Genomic DNA, 20976 nt, shown 5'->3' with positions numbered 1-20976 from the left:
TGCAGTTTTTATCATCATCCATATCGTCCAAACAACCAACCATGCCCTCCATCACATGCAGAGATTAAGAGTGTTAAACAAGGAGTTGCATTTCATCTTGTAATCCAATATTCTTTCCATATTGGTGTGGCTACATTGTGTTAGATGGTTAGGCTCTCCTCTCCTGGGTTTATGGAGGATGTCATCGCTTCCCCCTGTGTTTGCAAGCTACCATAACAAACTCAACAAAAGTGGACGAAACAATAATAAAAGAAAGCCAGGAGTTCTCATTCCATGAATCACCCCCTCTCCGCCCTTGAGGGGGCTGAGAGGAACAGACGTGATCTATCCACCTACCGTAGAGCAGGAGTCCACCACAGTCAAGAAACATGAGGCACACACAAGACGAACACAAAGCAGGGAGAAAAGGAGGAGAGCAGAGAGAGGAAGAGGTTCAACTCACAGGTCACCAAACACAGAAAGAGATGCGATCAACAGATGTAAGGAGAAATGACACAATTCAGCAAAGATGGATACCAACCACAGGCTGGTGAGCCAATTAGTCCCCAAATGGCCCTTTATTTGTGGCTCCACCATTTGTTTACTCTGTTCTCAAAAGATCCTGCAGGTTTCCCATCTTCTGTTTTTAGACTAAAAGTAAAAGCTACTCATTTTTCCTTGCCACCTCATAACAGCGTGTCATTTTTCATCACACAATGGAAAACATCAGACGTTTAAATGAACCCAACAACACCAAATGGAGAGAAAGAGATCTCCTTGTGTCCTCTAGCCTGGGCTAAAGGAACTCATGATGAAAGATCAGACTCAGCCAAAGTCAGGGAATCTGAGCAAAAACGTTACACAAATGTTATTAGGAGGTTTTCTGTGAAACAACAAACCAGAGTTATGCAGCCACGAGTTAGGAGGCACACACTGTCATACCTCACCACCCTCCATGTTCTTCATGTTGAAGCCATCTTTCCCCTTCTTGCCTTTTTTGTTCTTCTTCTTCTTGCAGCAGCATTTTTTGATTATGCAGAAGCAGCAAGTGAGGACGAGCAGAGCAGCCACCACCGCGATGGCAATCAAAGCCCAAGGAGGAACTGTCAAATTCAAAAGTATAAATATTACCATCAGGAATATCTCACAACATTTGGGGTCTTTATCTTCCAAGTTACTTACGCGGGATCTTATCAATTTCATTCAGGAATTTGCTTTTGATCTCCTCAAACATGTCATTCTTGCTGATCTCTGTGTTGTTGGTGCCGGACGTGTCAGGTGCAGAGGTGGACATCGAAGGTGAGGTGGGAGCCATGGTCACGGTGGTGACACTGGTGGGCTCGGCCGCTGCGAGTGCCTGGGGCTTTCTGAACAAGTTGAACTTCATTGTCAAAGACTCGGGGCTATGTCCCTGAAACGAAACAGGAAAACCTGTTTTACTCATTCTATTAGATCTTTCTGCAGCATTTGATACCGTTGACCACGATATTTTGCTGGATAGACTTGAGTCATGGGTAGGGCTTAGGGGTACCTCACTTCTGTGGTTTTGCTCATACCTGTCAAACAGAGTTTTCAATGTTCAGTTGGGTAATTGTTCCTCTACATTCCTTCCACTTCCGTGGGGAGTCCCGCAGGGATCTGTGTTTGGGACTCTCCTGATTTCAATTTACATCCTCCCCCTGGGTTTCATCCTGAGGAAATACGGCCTGGGCAATCATATCTATGCAGATGATTGCCAGATCTACCTGGCTTTGAACAAACCAGGCTCCCTCTCTCTTCTGGACCAATGTTTGGCTGATGTGAGGGTTTGGCTTGCCAACAATTTCCTGAAGCTGAATGATTCTAAGTCTGAGGCACTCCTCATGACCCCTGACAAACCACACACTCATCTTCTGATTTGGACACTTTTCCATATGGCCTCAAAAAGTGTGTTACCAACCTGGGGGTGAAACTGGATACCCACTTTTCCATGGGCCCTCAGATTAACGCAGCGGTCAGATCGTGTTTTTACTAGCCGCGCAGACTAGTTCGCTTAAAACCGATCCTGAAACGAGCGCACCTGGAATCTGTAATTCATGCTTTTATGATCTGACTTGATTACGCAAATTCCATTTTAATTGGTTTACCTGCCTCCGCTCTTAAGAAGCTTCAGGTCGTACAGAACGCGGCAGCCAGGTTTTTAACAAACACCCCTAGAAGAGACCACATCACACCTGTACTGGAGCAGCTCCACTGACTACCCATAAACTTCAGAGACAAGTTTAAAATCCTGATTTTTGTTTTTAAAGCCCTGAATGGTCTGGCTCCGAATTACCGGTCTGATCTTGTGACTCGTTATGCGCCAAACCGGGCGTTGAGATCTGCTGATTGCCTGCTGCTTCACGTTCCAACAATGAAATACAAAACGTGGGGGCAGCGTGCTTTTGTCTATGCTGCTCCAACACTCTGGAATGCTCTTTCTCTTTCAGTGAGGCTGGCACCATCCCTCCTCCGTTTCAAGTCACTACTTAAGGCTCACTTTTACGACCAGGCATTTTTAAATCCCTGACTTTTATCATTTTACTATGTGTCTTTTTATTGACTGTGATTATCTGCTTTGTTGTGTATTTTATTGTTGACCATGTCTTGTTTTAATATTGTGTTTTTACTTTTTATTCTGTACAGCACTTTGGTCGGCTGCCATGCCTTTTTTAAATGTGCTTTATGTAGTGACATGAATGGCCTCGTTTGTGACCCAAAGGTCACACTTCCTCTGCTGGGTCAAGCTGTCCTGGCTGCACTTCTATCTACAGATTATCCATCACAGGAGACTGAAAGACGGTCTACCACCTCTTTAATCTGACTGCCTTTATCTGACTGCTGTTCCAACCGCAAGACGAAGGACACTTCAAGATTTAAAAGACTCATTTTTAATAAACTCTTTTTACTCTCTATTACAATGTTCTTAAATAATCATCAAGGTTCATTATAAATGTATTTAATTACTGAATTGAATTATTATTCTTTGGTTAATAATTATTATTTATGATAATCAGTAATGTTTAACAGTGACAAGAAGATCATGTGCACTTATACACACCATTCAGGACACAGTAATCAGGTTAAGGTTAACTGCACTCACATGTCCATGACAACCCAGAACTTTCTGTCTCTGAGAGGGCGTGTTCTGATGTATGTTAAATCTACATGTCAAAATCTAATTCGTTACAATAAGATTACCGGCTGTCTCTTAAAATCAAACTCCTCAGTTCAAGTTCATTTCTTGAGCTCACCAAAATTCTCTCCGTAGCAACGAGAGTCCAGAGGATCGAGTCGGCCATTCGAAACCTCTACTAAAGTTTTTCTGTCACGCTGATAGAATTGCTTCAACAGAAACGCCATCTGCAGCAAAGCTGATGCAAAACTTCTTCAGAGTTAATTTTAAGATGCAAACCATCCACCTGTGTGCCTGCAGCAACTCTAGGACCAGAGAGTCGGTACCACTGGTCTACCCTACCGGACTGGGTACCCAGAGGCTGATCAACGTCCTCCCTTGACCTCCGGATCTGAACAGAGGGTCGTCTGAACGGTGAGGTAGAACACAAGATTGCGTCTGGAATGCCTGTTTTATTAAGAAATGATTTAGCTTAACTGCAAACCAAATTCTTCCACCCAGAACACGTTTTTCTCTCTCTAAGATAAAAACCTTCTGAGCACCTACATTCACACATTCAAACACACACACTTCATTTTTAGTTTCATCCAGACACAGATTGCTTTAATACCAAGTTTTTATACCAAAGCTTTTATAAATTGTCATTTATGAATTGTCTTTGAAATTGTCATCCTTAAATTGTTAGTTATAAATTCTTAACTTTTTAAACCTGACACTTCTTTGAAATGAAACACAGAGTGGTGTATATTGATCACTGAACGAGCAAAGACCTCTTTAGATCTTCTGAATTAATAAAAGCACTTTTGCTATTAATTTAAATCTCTTAAATTATATATTAATCTTTTGATTAAATACAGACCAAGCCAGTTGGTGTGTGAACTTCTATCAATTATATATATATATATATATATATATATATATATATATATATATATATATATATATATATATATATATATATATATATATATATATATATATATAAAGTGTCATTGCCAATTCGTTTGATCTTTCTCAGAATTTAACAAAGCTGAATAGCAACAGCTTAAATTCTAGTTATGTAGATTAACAACGCTACATTTATAAATAACGTTGGTAGGGTATGGTATGGTATGGTATGGTATGGTATGGTATGGTATGGTATGGTAAATGACTGTGTGATGAACAGGACTGAATGTCTTACTTTAAAACGGAAAAAGCACATGTTTTCTAATTGTGATTTAGAGATTTAGTGTCAAGAAACCTTCAAAGGGAACATATCACAACTTTTTTTAAGTTCTATGGCCAATGGAAAACATTATGAGATCATTTGCACATAATCTCTCTCACATAGAGCAGTTTCAGAACTTCCAGAATGAGCTGTTTCAGGGCTCTGTCACTTTAAGAAAACAAGCTGGGGCTGGCCACAGCCCCCACGTCCCGTCCCCGTTTATGACATCACAAATGGTGACGTTTTTAAACGGCTTGTTTCAGGCTCATAATTCCTAAAACCAACCACTGACAAAAAAAATGGATGGACAGATTTTTTTCATGTTTCGAGTGTGCAAATGAGTTTTATTAAATATGTCCCCTTTAATTTCTACATTTTAGGAACCTATCAATTCATATTGCTTTTCCTGCTGGAACTCATGGTACCACATTTTTAAAGATGAGTGTGACTTCACAGCCACTGGGTTTGGAGTTCAGCTGAGGAACAATCTGACCAGAACCTGTCATTTGAAACAAAAGAGGGGAACGTTCTAGCCCTTTCATATTACAAGACCCATACAGCCAATGGTGCTCACAAAGTAATTAGGATTTACTTCATGTATCAATGCAACTACAACTACTACTACACAGACGCATCTGGTAACATCCATTAAAGGGATACTTGGCAGTTTTGCTTGCTTTTAGCACCCCCTAGTGTCCTTTATTAATTCACTGTGGTTAAACCGAAAATGAAATTTATCTCCTCGCGGTGTGTTCGTCTTTTAAACATCTTAATCAACACCTGAAATGTCTCCTCAGCTTTCTTCAGTTTCTAGAGAAGCAGTTCATCACTAAATCTAACAAATCAGCTGTGTTCACGATCTAAAACATGTGCAGGAAATGTGCTGGAAGCAGCCTACAGCTCTGCCATGTCAGCTCCACTCCACAGCTCCCTCCACCAGCAGGGAGCAGTCTGCCAACTCTGAAGTTGCAAGTGTGGTATTCTGACCGCAGGTGTCGGTAGGGGTCTAAGTAGCAATTCATTAACCCTATAAAGGGTTACTTTAGCTCATACTGGCTAATAAAATGATTTAAAAATATACAAAATGTGCAAAATATCCCATTTACTTGAATTAAAACTAGAACTGATGCATAATCAGAATATGAAAAAGAAAAAAGCATCAAGTCTAACTGAAACAGATTATGAAGGAACATCTGGTCACACAAATACTGCAGGATCCCGCTGGTAGTTTAAATGCATCATCTGACAGCCATCGTTAGGACATCGGACACTGGACAGCTTGCTCAGTTGCCAACATGTGTCTTTATGACTTAGGATTAATGAAAACAAAAAGTTTATCAGAAAAAAATACCCTACCAAAATAAATGGAAAATCCGCAGTTTAGAAAAAAATCTAAACTTATCAAAAAAGGTTTGAAACTTTATTTCAGCTTATCGTTTCTTTACTTTAGTACCAACTGGTGGTTTTTTTTTATTCTTGTTCAACAGCTTCTGAGCATCGTGCATCCATGGCCTGAACCACACAGCTGTTGGTAGTTCCACATGAATTGGTGCTAAACTTCTACTCATTTCGAGTTTCCTGAGCCTAGAAATCTCCTCACACCCTAGCAGTAGCCAAAGCTTTAGCTCTGTGGGTCAAATGAGTGGCCACGCTCCATTGCAGCCTCAGCAGACTTTATTTAAATAAAGTACGTATTTGCTTTTTCCTTAATGATGTATGAGACTGCACCATTGACTGATTTCCAAAGCAATGAATACATCATGTTGTTCATTGCTCTGATTGGTCCTAGCGCTGTCCAGCTGTGTGCAAAGACAACTGTAGATTCCTCCCCTGCTACTGAGCTCCATGGGTCGTGGCTAGACTATATATTTAAATACATAGCATGGCTTGCCAGGTTAGAGCATTTTATTATCCCACAGTAATCATGAACAAAAGATCATTACACAGATTCGTACGGAGCAATAACAGGTCAGCTTCTCATGCCAGTCAGTTTGGTCACATGTCCAGCCACATTTTTCAGAGGAATGGCTTCTCATTCCTCAACCAGGAGATTTCAAAGATCAACAACAGCAATTCAAGTTTATTTATATATCGCCAAATCATGACAAAAGTCGTCTCAAGGCACCTGATGCAGTAAACATTCCAATACAGGCCAGTTCATTAAGCCAATCAGTAAAAAGTTTCCCATATAAGGAACCCAGCAGATTACATCAAGTCACTGACAAGTGTCAGAGTCTTTGCAGCAATCCTCATACTAAGCAAGCATGCAGCGACAGTGGAGAGGAAAACTTCCTTCATGTCAAAAACAGTAAAACTTTATTAACAGGAGAGGGAGAAAGTTAAGTGGTTGGCAACAGTGTGCTAGCAGATGACCACTACTGACTCTGTGTCTGAAATCCTGGAGATATGTCTCCTACTTGCTCCAGATTCTCATTCCAAGATCTCAATGAGCTGAGATTACCTTCAGTTCTATTTTGCACATGAAAGATCTCCACCACCACCACCACCACCACACCCACCTATATTGGAAAATGCCAAGCAATGTGTGGATTTATCTGCATCACCTGCGGCTTGAATCCTGCCAGACAGAACCTGACTAGATGCTGGTCCACATTGTTTTGGTCCAGGCCTGACTTGCAGCTTCCAGTGTGCTTTACTGAATGGACATTACTTGTCCTGGAAGGACAAACGTGACATCTTGATGCTTGGAGAGCACGTAAACTGTATAGGCGGCAGACCATCAGGGGCACCTCCAGAAAATTTTGATAGGGGTGGCCAGATGGGGCCAAATAAATTTTTGGGGTGGCACACCAAATTGGTCCTTGTGGTAACTCTGGGAGAGTTTGGCCTGTAGTGATGTATTGCATTGCTCCTTTATTCATTTTTATTAAAAAAGCAGTAGGAATCCAAAATATTTAACTTAAATTTTACAAACACAAACATTTCAGAAAAATACATTTCAGTTATTTAAAATGTTATTCCAACTTTTATTTTAAATAAAAAAATGTAGGTTAATTCACCCGTGTGAATAAACTATGGAGATAAAAACTTTTTTTAAAATGGTGAGCTGCAGAAACATATGTATTTATTTTTTTATTCTGATTATGTCTTTACTTATTAACTGTATTATTTTATTTTGTTTTATAATTATGTCTTGAATAAACAAGATCAATATGTGGTTTGACTGAACATTAATATGATTTATTAACACTGACTTTTCCTGGGGGGAGCAGCACTTTTCTAGGGGTGGCCATGGCCACCCCTGGCCACCCCTTGGGGACGCCCTTGCCAACCATAAGTGCTAGCTCAGTGGGGTGAGTGTCTGCCCTGAGACCGGAAGATCGTGGGTTCAAATCCATCGTCGGGTCATACCAAAGACTTTAAAATGGGACCCTGTGACTCCCTGTTTGACACTCAGCATTAGGAGGTTTGATTGGGGGGTTAAACCGCCAAATGACTCTCGAGTGCAGCCGTGTCTGCAGCTCACCGCTCCTTGCCATGTCCAAGGACACAACAGCAGAATCCTCTGTCCGGAGCCGGAATTGAGCCTGCGGCTTTCCAATTACTGGACAGCCCGCTCTGCCTCCTGAGCTACTGCTGCCCCAATTCAATTAACAATTTGTTACCGGTTGGTTTTGTAAACATGGGGAAACAGTTTGGTGCAGAAAAATCTCCAACCATGATTTGAGGAGTTCAGTTTGACTTTTGTGGCGGATTTTGATAGTGTGTTTGGAATGTTTCCTTTAGAGCTTTGACTTTTCACATTGGGTTAAAAACGACAGGTTTCGGTTACATTTCTGAAGAATCCTGTGAGTCTGACTGACAGGGCGTACATGTGTGAGAAGAAAATTGAACACGATCATGACGCAACTTCATCAATTCACCGACCGCAGATCAATAAGTGTTGCATTTCCAAAATGGGCTTTCCTCTGCGGAGTTTCTCACACTGGGTCACGTGATCCGAGGTTTGAAGCATGTTCATTTGAACAGTAGAGGCCTCTGCTTTTGAGTCCAAGCAAAGCTGACAGCTTTCATTGGCAATCCAGAATAGCCCTCAACCTGTCTACAGCTGAGGTGACCAGCTGGCTCAAGGTGGCTGGCTGTTCTGCACAATGTTTGTGAATAAAGTTTTAGAAACAGCCGTGGTCCCCCCGGACATCAAAACTCCCCTCTGACTTGCATCATGTCAGCAGTAAAAAAAAAAAACTGTTGTTTTATTGATCCGATGCAAGAAAACAAGTGACATTTCTAACTTCTGCTACTTACGTATCTATTTTTTTCTTATTGAGAATGTAGCAAACATTAGAAGGTAATTTTACCCTACATGTTATTTCCAAGCCACTACAAATCAACCGGTATCTGCTTTAGATTTCTGCAGCTCATCACTGACCAGCATCACTCCACTATGGAAGAACAAGCCTCCCCAGAGACAGAAATGCTCAGAAACAGAGACAAGTCCAGTTTGTTTTGGCCCACATACTTTAAAAATGCAACAATCCTGTAATCGCCCTGTGCTTTATCACCACCACCTTCAGACAGATGGTGAATCTGAAGAGATATTAATGAAAGAACTCACCAGTCAGATGAGATATTCCCCCTGTGAGGTGGCCCATCCAATGACTGTTTAGGATACAGTTCCTCAGAGCTGTGGTAGCAGTCTGATCGCTCCCATTAGCAGAGACTGCAGTCTCCTCTCACTTCTCTCCACTGCAGCACGACACCCCCCGCCCCTCCTCCTCTCTCCAATGCTCCCCCATTTTCCTCCCTCCCATCACACACCTCCCTGTTCTTCCACTCCGTTTCTCCTCCAACGTAGTCATGCATGCAACCTCTTTACCTCCTTCTGCCCATCCATCTCTGCCCCCCAGCCTCATTTGTGATGCTGCTCACACAGCCGATTGCCACTTTTGTCTCGTATAGGGAGGGCAGTTGTAAAAGATCAATGATCACAAGCTCCCGGCATGAGGGGCATCCGAGTATAGCCTCGGATTAAGATGATGTGAGGAAGAAAGGCTGATGATGACTTTGTTGCATCACCTCAACATTAAACTTGTGCTGCACAGATAACTAGATCCTAAGACTTAATCACTGAAGTAGCATGATACTCCAAACTAAAATAGTTGTTTCAGTCAGTTAATGAGACACGGTTTAAACGCCAGTGCTCATCTAAAAGATAAACACAAGATCAATGACCAAGAAACAATAAATAAATCACATGTGACTGGAATATAAAAGTTCTGTCATTATAAGTAGAAAATGGTGTTTAAGTCTCATCTGGTTCACATTTGAGCCTCTTTTCAATTCCATTAATTCATTCATTTGCTTTTTTAATTTCCTTTTTATTTATTTTGTCATGAAAACCATTTCTGTTTCTGCTCTCCTTGGAGAAATACCGAGTTGCGTAGTCAGCTGACAGCTGGAACAGGCATGTGAGGGGGCCAGATTGCAGATTACCTATTCTGCCAGAAGAGGGCAGTAATCTCATATAAAACTGCTGCATCACTGATCTCTCTCTCTCTCTCTCTACCCCTCTCTCACCCTCCCTTTCCCCTCTCTTCCTCCTTCTCTCCCTGTCCCCCCCCCCCCCCCTCCCCCCTCTCCTCACCCTATTTTCCATGATGGCAGCACAAAGTTGAAGACATTTGTCTTCTATGTTTCAGCCTCCAAAAGCATTAAAGCTGCAACGGAACATGAGGAAAACTAATTAGCTTAAAACATTAGCATAGCTATAAATATATTATTAAATTTATGACGTATAGCTATGAATATTTTGTTAAAAAAACATTTGTCTATAAACCTCTACCAATGACACGTTTCCGACTGAAAGCAACCATTGGACCATCCAGCTGTTCGTCTTACAGAACCACAGCACATCCCTGGGTCCTCCACTCCTCCACTCATTATGCACCCACATATTTGGCAGCAGAACACCACTGGTGTGAGGTTCTCCGCTCAGTAGTATCAGAGAAGGAGAAACAGCTGGCTGCTACCACTTCAACTTCAGGACAAACTACCAGAGTTCCAAAAAGAAAACCACTATTTTAAGTCACAGACAAAAAAGATGTTTGGTCCTAGAAAACAGCGTTAAGCACTATCTCGTTTCCTCTGGCATCGCAGGTTTTTGGTTCTGGCAGAAGTGTTTCAGGGAAGATTCCCAAAGGGAGGGTTGTGTTCCATGACCATGTTTGTGTTCAAAACCTAGCTTGTTTGCAGATTCACTATAACTGTCTAAAATGACTCAGCCCAAACAGTCACAATCACAGGTTTAACTGCAGCATCAGACTAACCATGTTCATGATCATGTTGGAAATGTCCTGCTTCACCACGTTAAATGCTACAAATTTCTAATGAAACATTAAAAAAGGCTCAGTGTTCCTTTGTGGAACCTGTTTTTCTACCACCACCAAATTTGGCGTTGTTTAGTTTTTGTGCAGACTTGTAGGGATGGAGTTGTTTTAGTAAAACGCCGCAGAAGGAGATTCCTCACAGGTGCAATAAAGAACGACGAACGGCCGCTGTCATAGCCTCAGTTACCCAAGCTGCACGGCAAACAGCCGTCAGGCGCCCAATCCGAGCTGTGCTGGGACATTAGCTCAGGCTGACTTGTCTTCTCTGAGGCAGCAGGGAGGCATGTGGAAAAAACAGCACCTCTCACCGCTCCTGCAGGGAGTGCTGCAATGCAGGGGAGTAAGAGAGAAACATCAGGCTGCAAGGCAGCTGATCCAAAACTCAGCTTCGGTTCATGTTGTCTTTGTTTCTGTCTTTAACTTGTTTTATCCTCTCTCGCTGCCATCTCTATCTTTTGGGCCTTTCTCAAATACCCTCATGGTGCACACTTGGACTGAGGCAAGGATCAGACTGGTTGGACGTTAATGCAGCAAAAACAAGAGTAAACAGACTTATAATGGTTCTTGCATTGCTCAGCTTGTGTGTTGACACTAGAAGGATTTTTATGGTGTTTTGTAAAAATGTTTAAAATATCTAAAGAATCATTTTTCCCCACAGAATCATCGATGTGATGATACGACTTTGTGAATGACAACACGACTGTGTGACAATAAAACTCTTTGATGCCTCCCATCTTCATTTATTTCATTGGGAAAAGCTGACTTTCAGAGAAGCTCGGCTTCCTTCCTTCCCAGAATCAACAAAACAAAGATCTCAGGTCAAATGTCTGGTGTTCAAAGTTACTGTCACAGCAAAGCATTTTGTCAATATAAAGATTGATTTGTTGTTATGTTTGCCTCTAGCTTTGTTACTGAATTAAGTCAAATGATGAATTAAAAGAGCTGTAAGGAGGAGATGATGACGGAAAACTATAAATGACGTCAAAACAGCTTTTAAAGTCGGGTTTTATCATTGGGTATGAAGAGTTTAGTCAGGAAAAAATTAAGACAGCATGAGTTGACATGAACTATATGGTTGCACCGTGGTAGCACTGGTGCCTCAGAAGGTGGTGGGTTTGAATCTTGGATGCAGCTTTTCTGCATGCATGGGTTGTCTCCAACAAATTTAAAACATGCATGTCGGGTTAAATGAAGAATCTGTGAGAGGAAATATGTGACTGGTTATTTGTCTTTGTGTGTCCCTATGCTGAACTGGAGACATGTGCAAGTGTCCTCCACCTCTCGCCAATTGACTGCCAGGGATAGATTACAGCTCCCTGGGATTCACATGAGGATTAAGCAGTGTGTGGATGGATGAATAATAGCTGGCTGGATGGATGGGTGGGCGGGTGGATGAACGGATGGATAGATAGATAGATGGATCATGGATTGAATGATGGATGGATGAATGGATGGATGGATTAAAACTGTTTTATTTGATAGGGCCTATGGTTAAAATCTGATGTTAGCCCAGGTCTGGACAAGTGGGGGAGTAGAGGGAGGTGGAGTGTAGAGTCGGTAAAGACGGCTCTCCCTTGCCCTGACTCCAATATGCCTCCATCTAAAAGGCTAGGTTATCCAGAGTTATCTCTGTAGTTATGCTGCTATAGGCTTAGACTGCTGGAGGACATACTGACCACTTTCCACCCTCGACTACTTTCTTCTACAATTTACTCTTTAACTGCATTATTTCCTGCTATTTCATCTGTTAACTTTATTTCCTCTCTAAGTGTTTTTCTCCCCAGAAGAAGCTACAATGGTGTTCTGCAGAGCTGTGGTGGCCTCATGGAGGGGGCCATTGACTAGCACACTGCTGCTAACCACTTAAACATAAAGTTAAAGTTAAAGTCCCATTAGTTGTCACACACACTGATGTGTGTGCGAAATTTATTCTCCGCATTTGACCCATCCCCTGGGGGAGCGGTGAGCTGCAGACACAGCCGCGCTCGGGAACCATTTGGTGGTTTAACCCCCCAATCCAACCCCTTAATGCTGAGTGTCAAGCAGGGAGGCATTGGGTCCCATTTTTTCAAAGTCTTTGGTATGAGCCGACCAGGAATCGAACCCTGATCTCCCAGTCTCAGGGCGGACACTCTACCACTAGACCACTGAGCTGGTAACTAGACCACTGAGCTGGCAATAACATTTTACTTTCTGTGACCTGGAATGTGCTACTACTAGTTTACCTGTTGAATCAATTATGGATTCACAAAGATAAAGATAATAAAGTTTATCTCTTACTAATTGGAATATGTATTAAGAAATCACAGTGCAGTGTGTGTATGTATGGGTGTTGTGTGGGTGTGTCCATCATGGATAGATGAATGGATGGATGATGGATTGAGAGTCTCACTACATGAGATTCCCTAAATGTTTTTGGCGCTTCATTACATGACAGAAAACCTAGTGACGTATTTAAGAGAAAGATTTTAATGCCGTTTTACTGAGATCTAAACACGGGCAGAAACCCTGTTCATATTTTCTACTTGAGTAAGTTTTCAGATCTGCTGAGAGTTTAATGATGAGCGAGGAGAAAATAAATCAAAGGTATTTTTCAGCAGATCCGGACAAGCAAGTGTCAGGATCTGACTGTCATCCTCTCAGTCAAAACAAAATGTTTTACTCTTTAGACAAATGAGAAGAAATGTCTGTTAACATTTAAACAGTTTATCCTTCTTATTGCAGCATAAACTGTTTAACTGATAAAGTTACATGATAGGAAAATAAAAATAGCCTTTGAATGTTCAAAAGGTTTATAAAAGGCATCAATATATTTAAGGGTTTTATCTGTTCATCCAGCAGGAAAAACCACAATAACTGGAAATGTGTTTGTTTTTTTCAGTCTTTCTGATCTTCTTTTTGCCACAAAATTGATCTAATGAAAATTCAAACTAAACCAAATGCTGGATTTATTTAAATTTTAAACTATAAAATATGTGTGCAAATACTTTAATGAACTATTTTAGCCATGACCTACTGTAGCTCTTTATCCAGCCCTCTTACAAGCAAATACTGAAATCAAAATTAACTGTTTAACTTTGTTTTTAAGTCATTTGAAAATGTATTTTGACGGTATTTTCCAATGAAAATCTTTAATTGTACCCAAAACAAGACAAGACAGATCTCACTGTCAGCAATAAACCACATCAACTGTAATTTGCATGTTCTTCCTAAAATGGAAATGTTCTTCTGTCTCCTTTGAGATCAATTTTTTCTTTTAGCCAAAACTGTGACAGTCGATAGCAGAAAGACCAACACACTCACACACAGCCACAACACAAACTAAACAGATTTAATCAAGTACGAGTGCATCGTCATCATTTGTCCCTGAAGCACTCAGAATTGAGCTGCTGGGACTTATTGATCTTTTTCTATGAAAGACCGCTGAAGTTTGAGTAAGGACAGGCACGAGCCTGATATAAAAACATAAAAACACATTTGTGTTGATCACGGATGCCAAACGTTGACCTGTGTTCACATGACCTTCTAGTTACAGATATGTGTTTTTTCTTACACTAAGGGTGTTGAGTTTTTCAGTTCGATCAAGCATCTAATTATGTTAAAAATAATGTCTAAAATCATCCAGCAATGTAAATCTTTCCCTTATAAAATTAATTGTGTTTCTTGTTTCCACCACATCTGACTTTTTTAGATCTATCTCCGTTGCCTTCTTTACTCCCTGTAAAGTAATCATCCATTCTCACTGAAGATTTAACTCCTCTTATCCCCCAGTTGACCACAAAAAGCTCCCTCTTGATCAAAACGTAATGGCTTGTTGATTACTTTGCACACCGACTAGATGAAGTTCAGAAAAAAGAGACTTGAGATTCATTACGTGAACCAGTTATTGATGCATTCCCCTCAAAAGAGGGAGCTGTACATAAAGATCCATCATGTTGCCTTCTCTGGGAGTGAAAAGCTGCAAGATTTCATCCAACCGCCCAAATAAAATAAATAAATATATAAAATGCTGTAACACCAACAGGACCATCAATTCAGCAGCTTTCACGAGCAAAGCAGTTAGTGAATCATCCTGTCTGGATATCAGCATATATGAGTTGTGCACACTGATGTTCTCTGCAGCTTCTGAATGAGGATCTGAGGGACAGGATTACAGTGAAGCCTCCCATTTCATGAACCATCAGGCAGCAGAACAGAAGTGATCCAAATGTTTAAAAACTCTCCTCAAGAGAGACTAAGGCGGAGTATCTCAGCCACAGAAACAAGCAGGCATCACATTTGTCTTTATCCACACAAACTGAATGTGTATTATCAGCTTACTAAACAGGAGATGCAAAATAAAGCTGCCAGGAGGCTTTGGAGAATGCTTTTTCCTCTATCAGAAACTGGCTTTAAATACATTTTTCAGCACAACCTTGTTTTGTGAGTTTGCAGCCATGATAACATTCCGTGAATGCATTAACCCTTTGATGCATGAATTATGAAATCTTCAATCATGATTTTTTAAGCAATGTTTTTCATTCGTCTTTAGGTGTGAATGAAACAAATTTCAACAAATATTTTTTGTAAAATTTTATAATTTACTAATAATTTATTACATGTCCACCTCAGTGGACAGCGTGCATTCGGAGCATGAAATATGTTGGCTTGGCTTACTGAAGTCCAAATGGAGGGGCTCAAATGCAATAAAGTCTTCAACAGCTGTGCTTAATAGCAAAAACAAATAAATAACAATTTTGAGTTCCTGCCCACTGTAGTGACCATTATTCATCAAAGGGTTAATATCAATAAACTCATAATAAAGAGTTCATTAATCTGATGTTGTAATGCATTGTTTAAATCAGTACACAAATCCATGCTTTTGAGTTTGTTTCATTGTTTTTATGAGCTAAAATCACTGACACAGAGTTAGCTTGTTAACATGTTGGTCTAGCCTTACCTTATAGCAATGGTTCCCAAAGTTGGGGTTAGGACCCCAGTGTGGGTCACCAAGAACTACACAGAAAACTGGGGTCACATTACTTGACAATTTCTATATTGTGGGTCTGAAGCTGAAAAGGAGAACGGCTACTTTAGAGCTTATAGGTGCAGTGTGTAAGACAAAGTAAGATTTCATTTACAGTGAAATAATCCCAGAGCAGTCTAATGTCTCAATCAAGGTTATACTGAAACAGATTTCATTACCAGCTAGGGGGTTGTCAGTTTTGATCCTTTCAAAATAAAAGAAGGAGGGACGTAGCTACGGTTTACCATCGGTGAATGTGGGATTGCTGTGTCTCCAGCGAGCTAACGTTGCAGAGCTGGCATTTGTAATTCGACAATGCGGCCAACAAAAAGCTACATAGTTGTTTAAAGAACCAAAACCAGTAACAAGACCCTGCTGAAAAAAAGCAGCATAGACCAGCATATGTTGCGTTATTTTACTGGCATGGTGGTTCAGCATCCCATGCTAATCCAGCATGGGGTGATAGGGATTGGTTACTGGACCAGCATGCTAGACCAGCATCCCATCCTGGAGCAGCACTGTATGCTGGTTCACCACCTAAACCTGCACCAAAACACTACATATGCTGGTAACCAGCTATGCTGGTCTATGCAATGTGCCAGTCACAATTAAAATACTTGGTTCTCATTGGCAGTTTTGGCTTGAATTGACTAACTTTTCCACAAGAGAAGTAAATGTACTTAAAGACACAAACAAACAGAATATTTAGCTGAGACTACCATGCCCCGGATGACTGAAAAACGTTACTAGTGTTGTGACATGTAAACTGACACGCCACAAACTTTGCGTTTTACATTATATTAAATTAAAGCTGACACATGACCGACAGGCGCGTGGCTGGCTGCAAAGAGATGCACAAAGACAAGCCCAGATGTTTGGAACAGAAACTACCGAAAGGCTGAATAACATGAATCCTGCCATTTACATTTTACATCCCTCAAGACACCACAATAACGAAATAATTTACCTTAACGATACTGATAAACAAAGGGTAAAGTGACAGTGTGTATTTTCCCTGGTGATAGAGAACAGTACATACCCATATTACTGCAAGCATGCAGGATGTTTGTGTTCGAGTAAAACCTTACCAATGGATGGCCATTAGGGTAAAAAATCCCCGGACACACAACCTCCAGCAAAAGAACAAGCACATCAGACTCCCTTCCATCACTGGCAACCCGTGAAGAGGTAAACGTGTAAAAGAACAACGTTTATGAATGGCAGAAGTTTTATAATTCTTTTTTACAAATCAGTGTTTTGTCTCTCTAAATGAAGAAACAAACTCCCATTTGAATCTTTCTACCACAGAAAACAGCGATCCACTAGCCTGACAAGCCATCCTATAGATTCTAAATAAGGGACTTAAGTACCTCTATCTGCTCTTGACTCAAAGAAAAGCTCAAGTCTGCGTAGTCCAAAGTTGATGCCAGTGCTGTTTCAAAAGAGCTGTCAGCTTCTTGTTTTGCTCAATTGCATCATCCCACCCATCAAACAGATAGAGCACTGTGATTGGCCCACCAACCAGAAAGAGCACTGTGATTGGCCCACCAAACAGATTGAGCACTGTGATTGGCCCACCAAACAGATAGAGCACTGTGATTGGCCCACCAAACAGATAGAGAGCTGTGATTGGCCCACCAACCAGATAGAGCGCTCTGACTGGCCCACCAAACAGATAGAGCGCTCTGACTGGCCCACCAAACAGATAGAGCGCTCTGACTGGCCCACCAAACAGATAGAGCACTGTGATTGGCCCACCAAACAGATAGAGCGCTCTGACTGGCCCACCAAACAGATAGAGCACTGTGATTGGCCCACCAACCAGATAGAGCGCTCTGACTGGCCCACCAAACAGATTGAGCGCTCTGATTGGCCCACCAAACAGATAGAGCATTGTGATTGGCCCACCAAACAGATAGAGCGCTCTGACTGGCCCACCAAACAGATAGAGCATTGTGATTGGCCCACCAACCAGATAGAGCGCTCTGACTGGCCCACCAAACAGATAGAGCGCTCTGATTGGCCCACCAAACAGATAGAGCACTGTGATTGGCCCACCAACCAGATAGAGAGCTGTGATTGGCCCACCAACCAGATAGAGCGCTCTGACTGGCCCACCAAACAGATAGAGCGCTCTGATTGGCCCACCAAACAGATAGAGCACTGTGATTGGCCCACCAAACAGATAGAGCGCTCTGACTGGCCCACCAACCGATAGTGCGCTGTGATAGGCATAACACAATACTGGTCAGGCCAATAGTAGGCCTAATGAATTTTAGGTTCCAATAGAACATGGCTAGATCGATGGACTAGATTTCTAGGCCAGTCATCCACCACTCTCTATAAACATCCATCCATGTTGTATACCAGCTTACTCCTGTTCATGGTTGCATGTTTTCCCAATAACATATGATGCAATGTGAGAGTCTCCGCCCCAGAACTTAGAGGTAGAGGTTGGATTAGAGGGAGCAAAGAAACCAGCAGCAGCAGTATAAACATGACAGAGAGCTAAATTCTACAGCTTAAACAAAGATTTTATATCAAACTGATGTTTGACAGGTCAGGTTTTAGAAATATACCATGACTTAGCAGCAGCTTTAAATATTAAGTGTATAACACATCTAAAAGATGCATCATCAGGAAAGCAGCAATTTCCAGTAAAAGGTGACTGATCCCTCTGAGAGTGCAGACGAATGCAAATTCTGCAGAAATAATCTACTTGTTGTCGTTGCATCTATCTTACAGTATTTTAATCACAGTGTGGAATGGATTTTATTGTTCAAAAGAAGTTTTCTACTGTTTATTATAATAAAACAAACAGATTTAGTAGATACATTAAGGGCTGAAGTATAAATAGGAAGTCAAAGCTTTTTGTAGAGCTGATTTTCATGTAGTTAATTTTACATCAACTTATAATAGTGTCAAATGAACCCAGTTTGAACACATACACTCAAGTTGACACAAGCTAAGTTCAAACCAGGCATAAGTAAATTCACATTAGCCAGATTTCAATTGTCATTACACGAATTTGAAATCAATCAAATTAGTTGCATTAAATGACAAATGAAACTGAATTAGATTAAAGCCAGAGAGACATTTTAATAAAACTATTTTAAAGTGCATGTTTAACTGTCTAGCTAATGAATCCAGCAAATTCAATCAATTCTCTTTACTTAGATCAGTTGAATTAAACTGTTTTTTAACCTCCTGGACAGTTGCTGCAGCCTTAAATGCAGCAGTGCATGTCTGTATGAACGCGTGAATGGTGTTTTACATCTGCATCGTCTATTTCCCCTCTGGTGTCAGGGAGAGAGTCCCAGCGTGTTCATAACGCCTCTGGAAAGTAAAGAACCTGCTATGTGACATAACCTGCAGTTTGCTATGATCTACGACCTAAAACAACGGGTTTCAGGTTTAATCAGTGTTTTGCATCAGGTTTATTCTAAATTAGGAGCTACATTTTACAAGCATGAGACTAATTTCAGTGTTTTTGTTAAAATCAGAGGAGTTAAAATGTACAAAAAGGTATTTATGTCAAACTAGACGCATTTAAAAAGAACAACTGAGATTCTTTTGGACACTGAGAGCTCTGCAGAGTGTTGCTGCCTTGCCCTGCTGGCTCAGCAAATTTGACTTTGCATTCTCTGTTTGCTTTATTGACGTCCAACATTCATCTACAAATTTGACACATAAATAATTAACAGTGGTGAAAGCTGAAAATCCTATTTCTACAACATTAAACATCTAATTTAAAAATTATTTAGCTCTGAGTTTTCAGTTTTCGACCATTTAACGTCATTTTTAAAGTGATTGAATATAATTGTTGTGTTGAATTGTTTTTACTTGTTTGCCTTCACTATTATTATGCAACACTATACTGCAGCATGCGGCTGCGCACCGGGATGCAGGACTTACCGGTAAGCTCTAAAGTTCCACTCTGGCAGAATTAATATCAATGAAAAACTACAGGCATCCAAATTAAAGAGGACCTGCAAAACACAGTCTGCTCTAATTACCCCAGAACCACTCATTCTCTCCGTTTCTCTCTGCAGAGCTTTTTTCTACTTTCAGCTACAGGACAAGCATAATGAGGCTAGGCGCCTCTGTGACAACCGGCCACGCAGCAGAGCCACTGTAAAGGTGTAACAGCGGTGGAAAGAGCACAAAAAGCTGCTTACCTTCTGTAAAGAGGTGCTGCTTCCTCAGCTAGAGGTGAGAACAGAAAACTGGTGTAAAAAATAATCTCAGCAATCTGCTTTCGGGATCATCCCACCCTGGAAAGATGTTGCAAACAAGAAAAGAATAAATGATGACCGCAGTAGTGAGAGGTGCCAGAATCAGCTGGGGAGCTGCTTTCCAAACTGGGTTTCTTAAGGTGCTGCTGATGTGAGCTCAAATGAAGCAGAGAGAACAGGAAACACTCAGGTTGATTAACACTGCTCTAAGGCTGGAATCAGCACCAGCATCAGGACCGCTGGAGTTCCACTGCTGTATTTCCCGGCACTGCTCACTGATTGGCTGAAGAGCTGCTCAATTAAAAAAAACCTGTGTGTCATCAGCTGGATAGGGAGGGGGGGGGGGGGTTCTTTGGCGCACTAACAAATAGGCTCCGCCTCTTTTCTTCCTTTGCACCCCCCCCCCCCCACACACACACACACACACACACACACACAAACAAGCTGAGGAGTGCTGAGCTTTGAGAATTAGACGCAGGAGGGAAAGGAAGGAGGTGCAGGAGCAGGAGGAATCGATGGGTGATAAGAAAGTAAAGATGGTAACCAGCAGCCTGCAGCGGTCTTCAGCCATCCCAGTCCTCCAGGTTGGTCTGATCCATGCAGGAACCTGAGCACACCAAGGAGCCAGGAGCAGAGGATTTTGCTGCAGTGTTGGGACAAGCAGATGGGAAGTTTATTACTCTGTTTTTGAGCAGGATAAACAAATGACAATGAGTTTCCCTTGCTTGTTTACAGTCAGGACAAAATGTGAAGGTGGTGCAGGTCCTTCCTGCAGCACCAATAAAGGAAATTCTTGTAATAGAATCAAAAATATTCCAAAAGCAAAGAGGCCACACAGACTAAACATTTCAACTTCCTGTCATCAAAATCAAAGGCCTCTTCCTTGAAGCTGGAACGATGCACAAGAAGATGCAGGTCCAAGCTTGAGCCTTTTCTCCTGCCGCTTTCACAAACCCTAAACAAAAGCACTTCTAAATGTTTTACACGTCAGACAGCCCTCTCTTCCATTAGTGCAGTGACAGCTCATCGCACTGATTTAGAAGAGG

The 20976-nt window shown here is 41.4% G+C and overlaps 1 protein-coding gene across 3 annotated transcripts in view; it reads right to left on the bottom strand.

The window, feature by feature from the left end:
- LOC107385029 (synaptotagmin-2) overlaps positions 1–20209 on the bottom strand; it is a 31225-nt gene extending 11016 nt beyond the window's left edge. For 2 of the 3 annotated variants that reach the window (XM_015958598.3, XM_070549492.1), the window contains exons 1-3: positions 8920–9072; positions 1162–1390; positions 922–1082 (exon numbers count right to left, since the gene is read on the bottom strand). In XM_015958598.3, the coding sequence (XP_015814084.3) occupies positions 922–1082; positions 1162–1366 (366 nt within the window). In that variant the 5' untranslated portion in view covers positions 1367–1390; positions 8920–9072. Of the gene's footprint in view, positions 1–921; positions 1083–1161; positions 1391–8919; positions 9073–19873 lie in introns of those variants that run through there. The other variant, XM_015958597.3, reaches the window with a different exon arrangement.
- Between the last annotated feature and the right edge of the window lie 767 nt (positions 20210–20976).

This window comes from Nothobranchius furzeri, chromosome 3 (assembly GCF_043380555.1).
Source record: "Nothobranchius furzeri strain GRZ-AD chromosome 3, NfurGRZ-RIMD1, whole genome shotgun sequence".
NCBI lineage: Eukaryota > Metazoa > Chordata > Actinopteri > Cyprinodontiformes > Nothobranchiidae > Nothobranchius > Nothobranchius furzeri.
The sequence above is the reverse complement of the archived record's forward strand: the minus strand, read 5'-3'. Positions and strand labels throughout refer to the sequence as shown.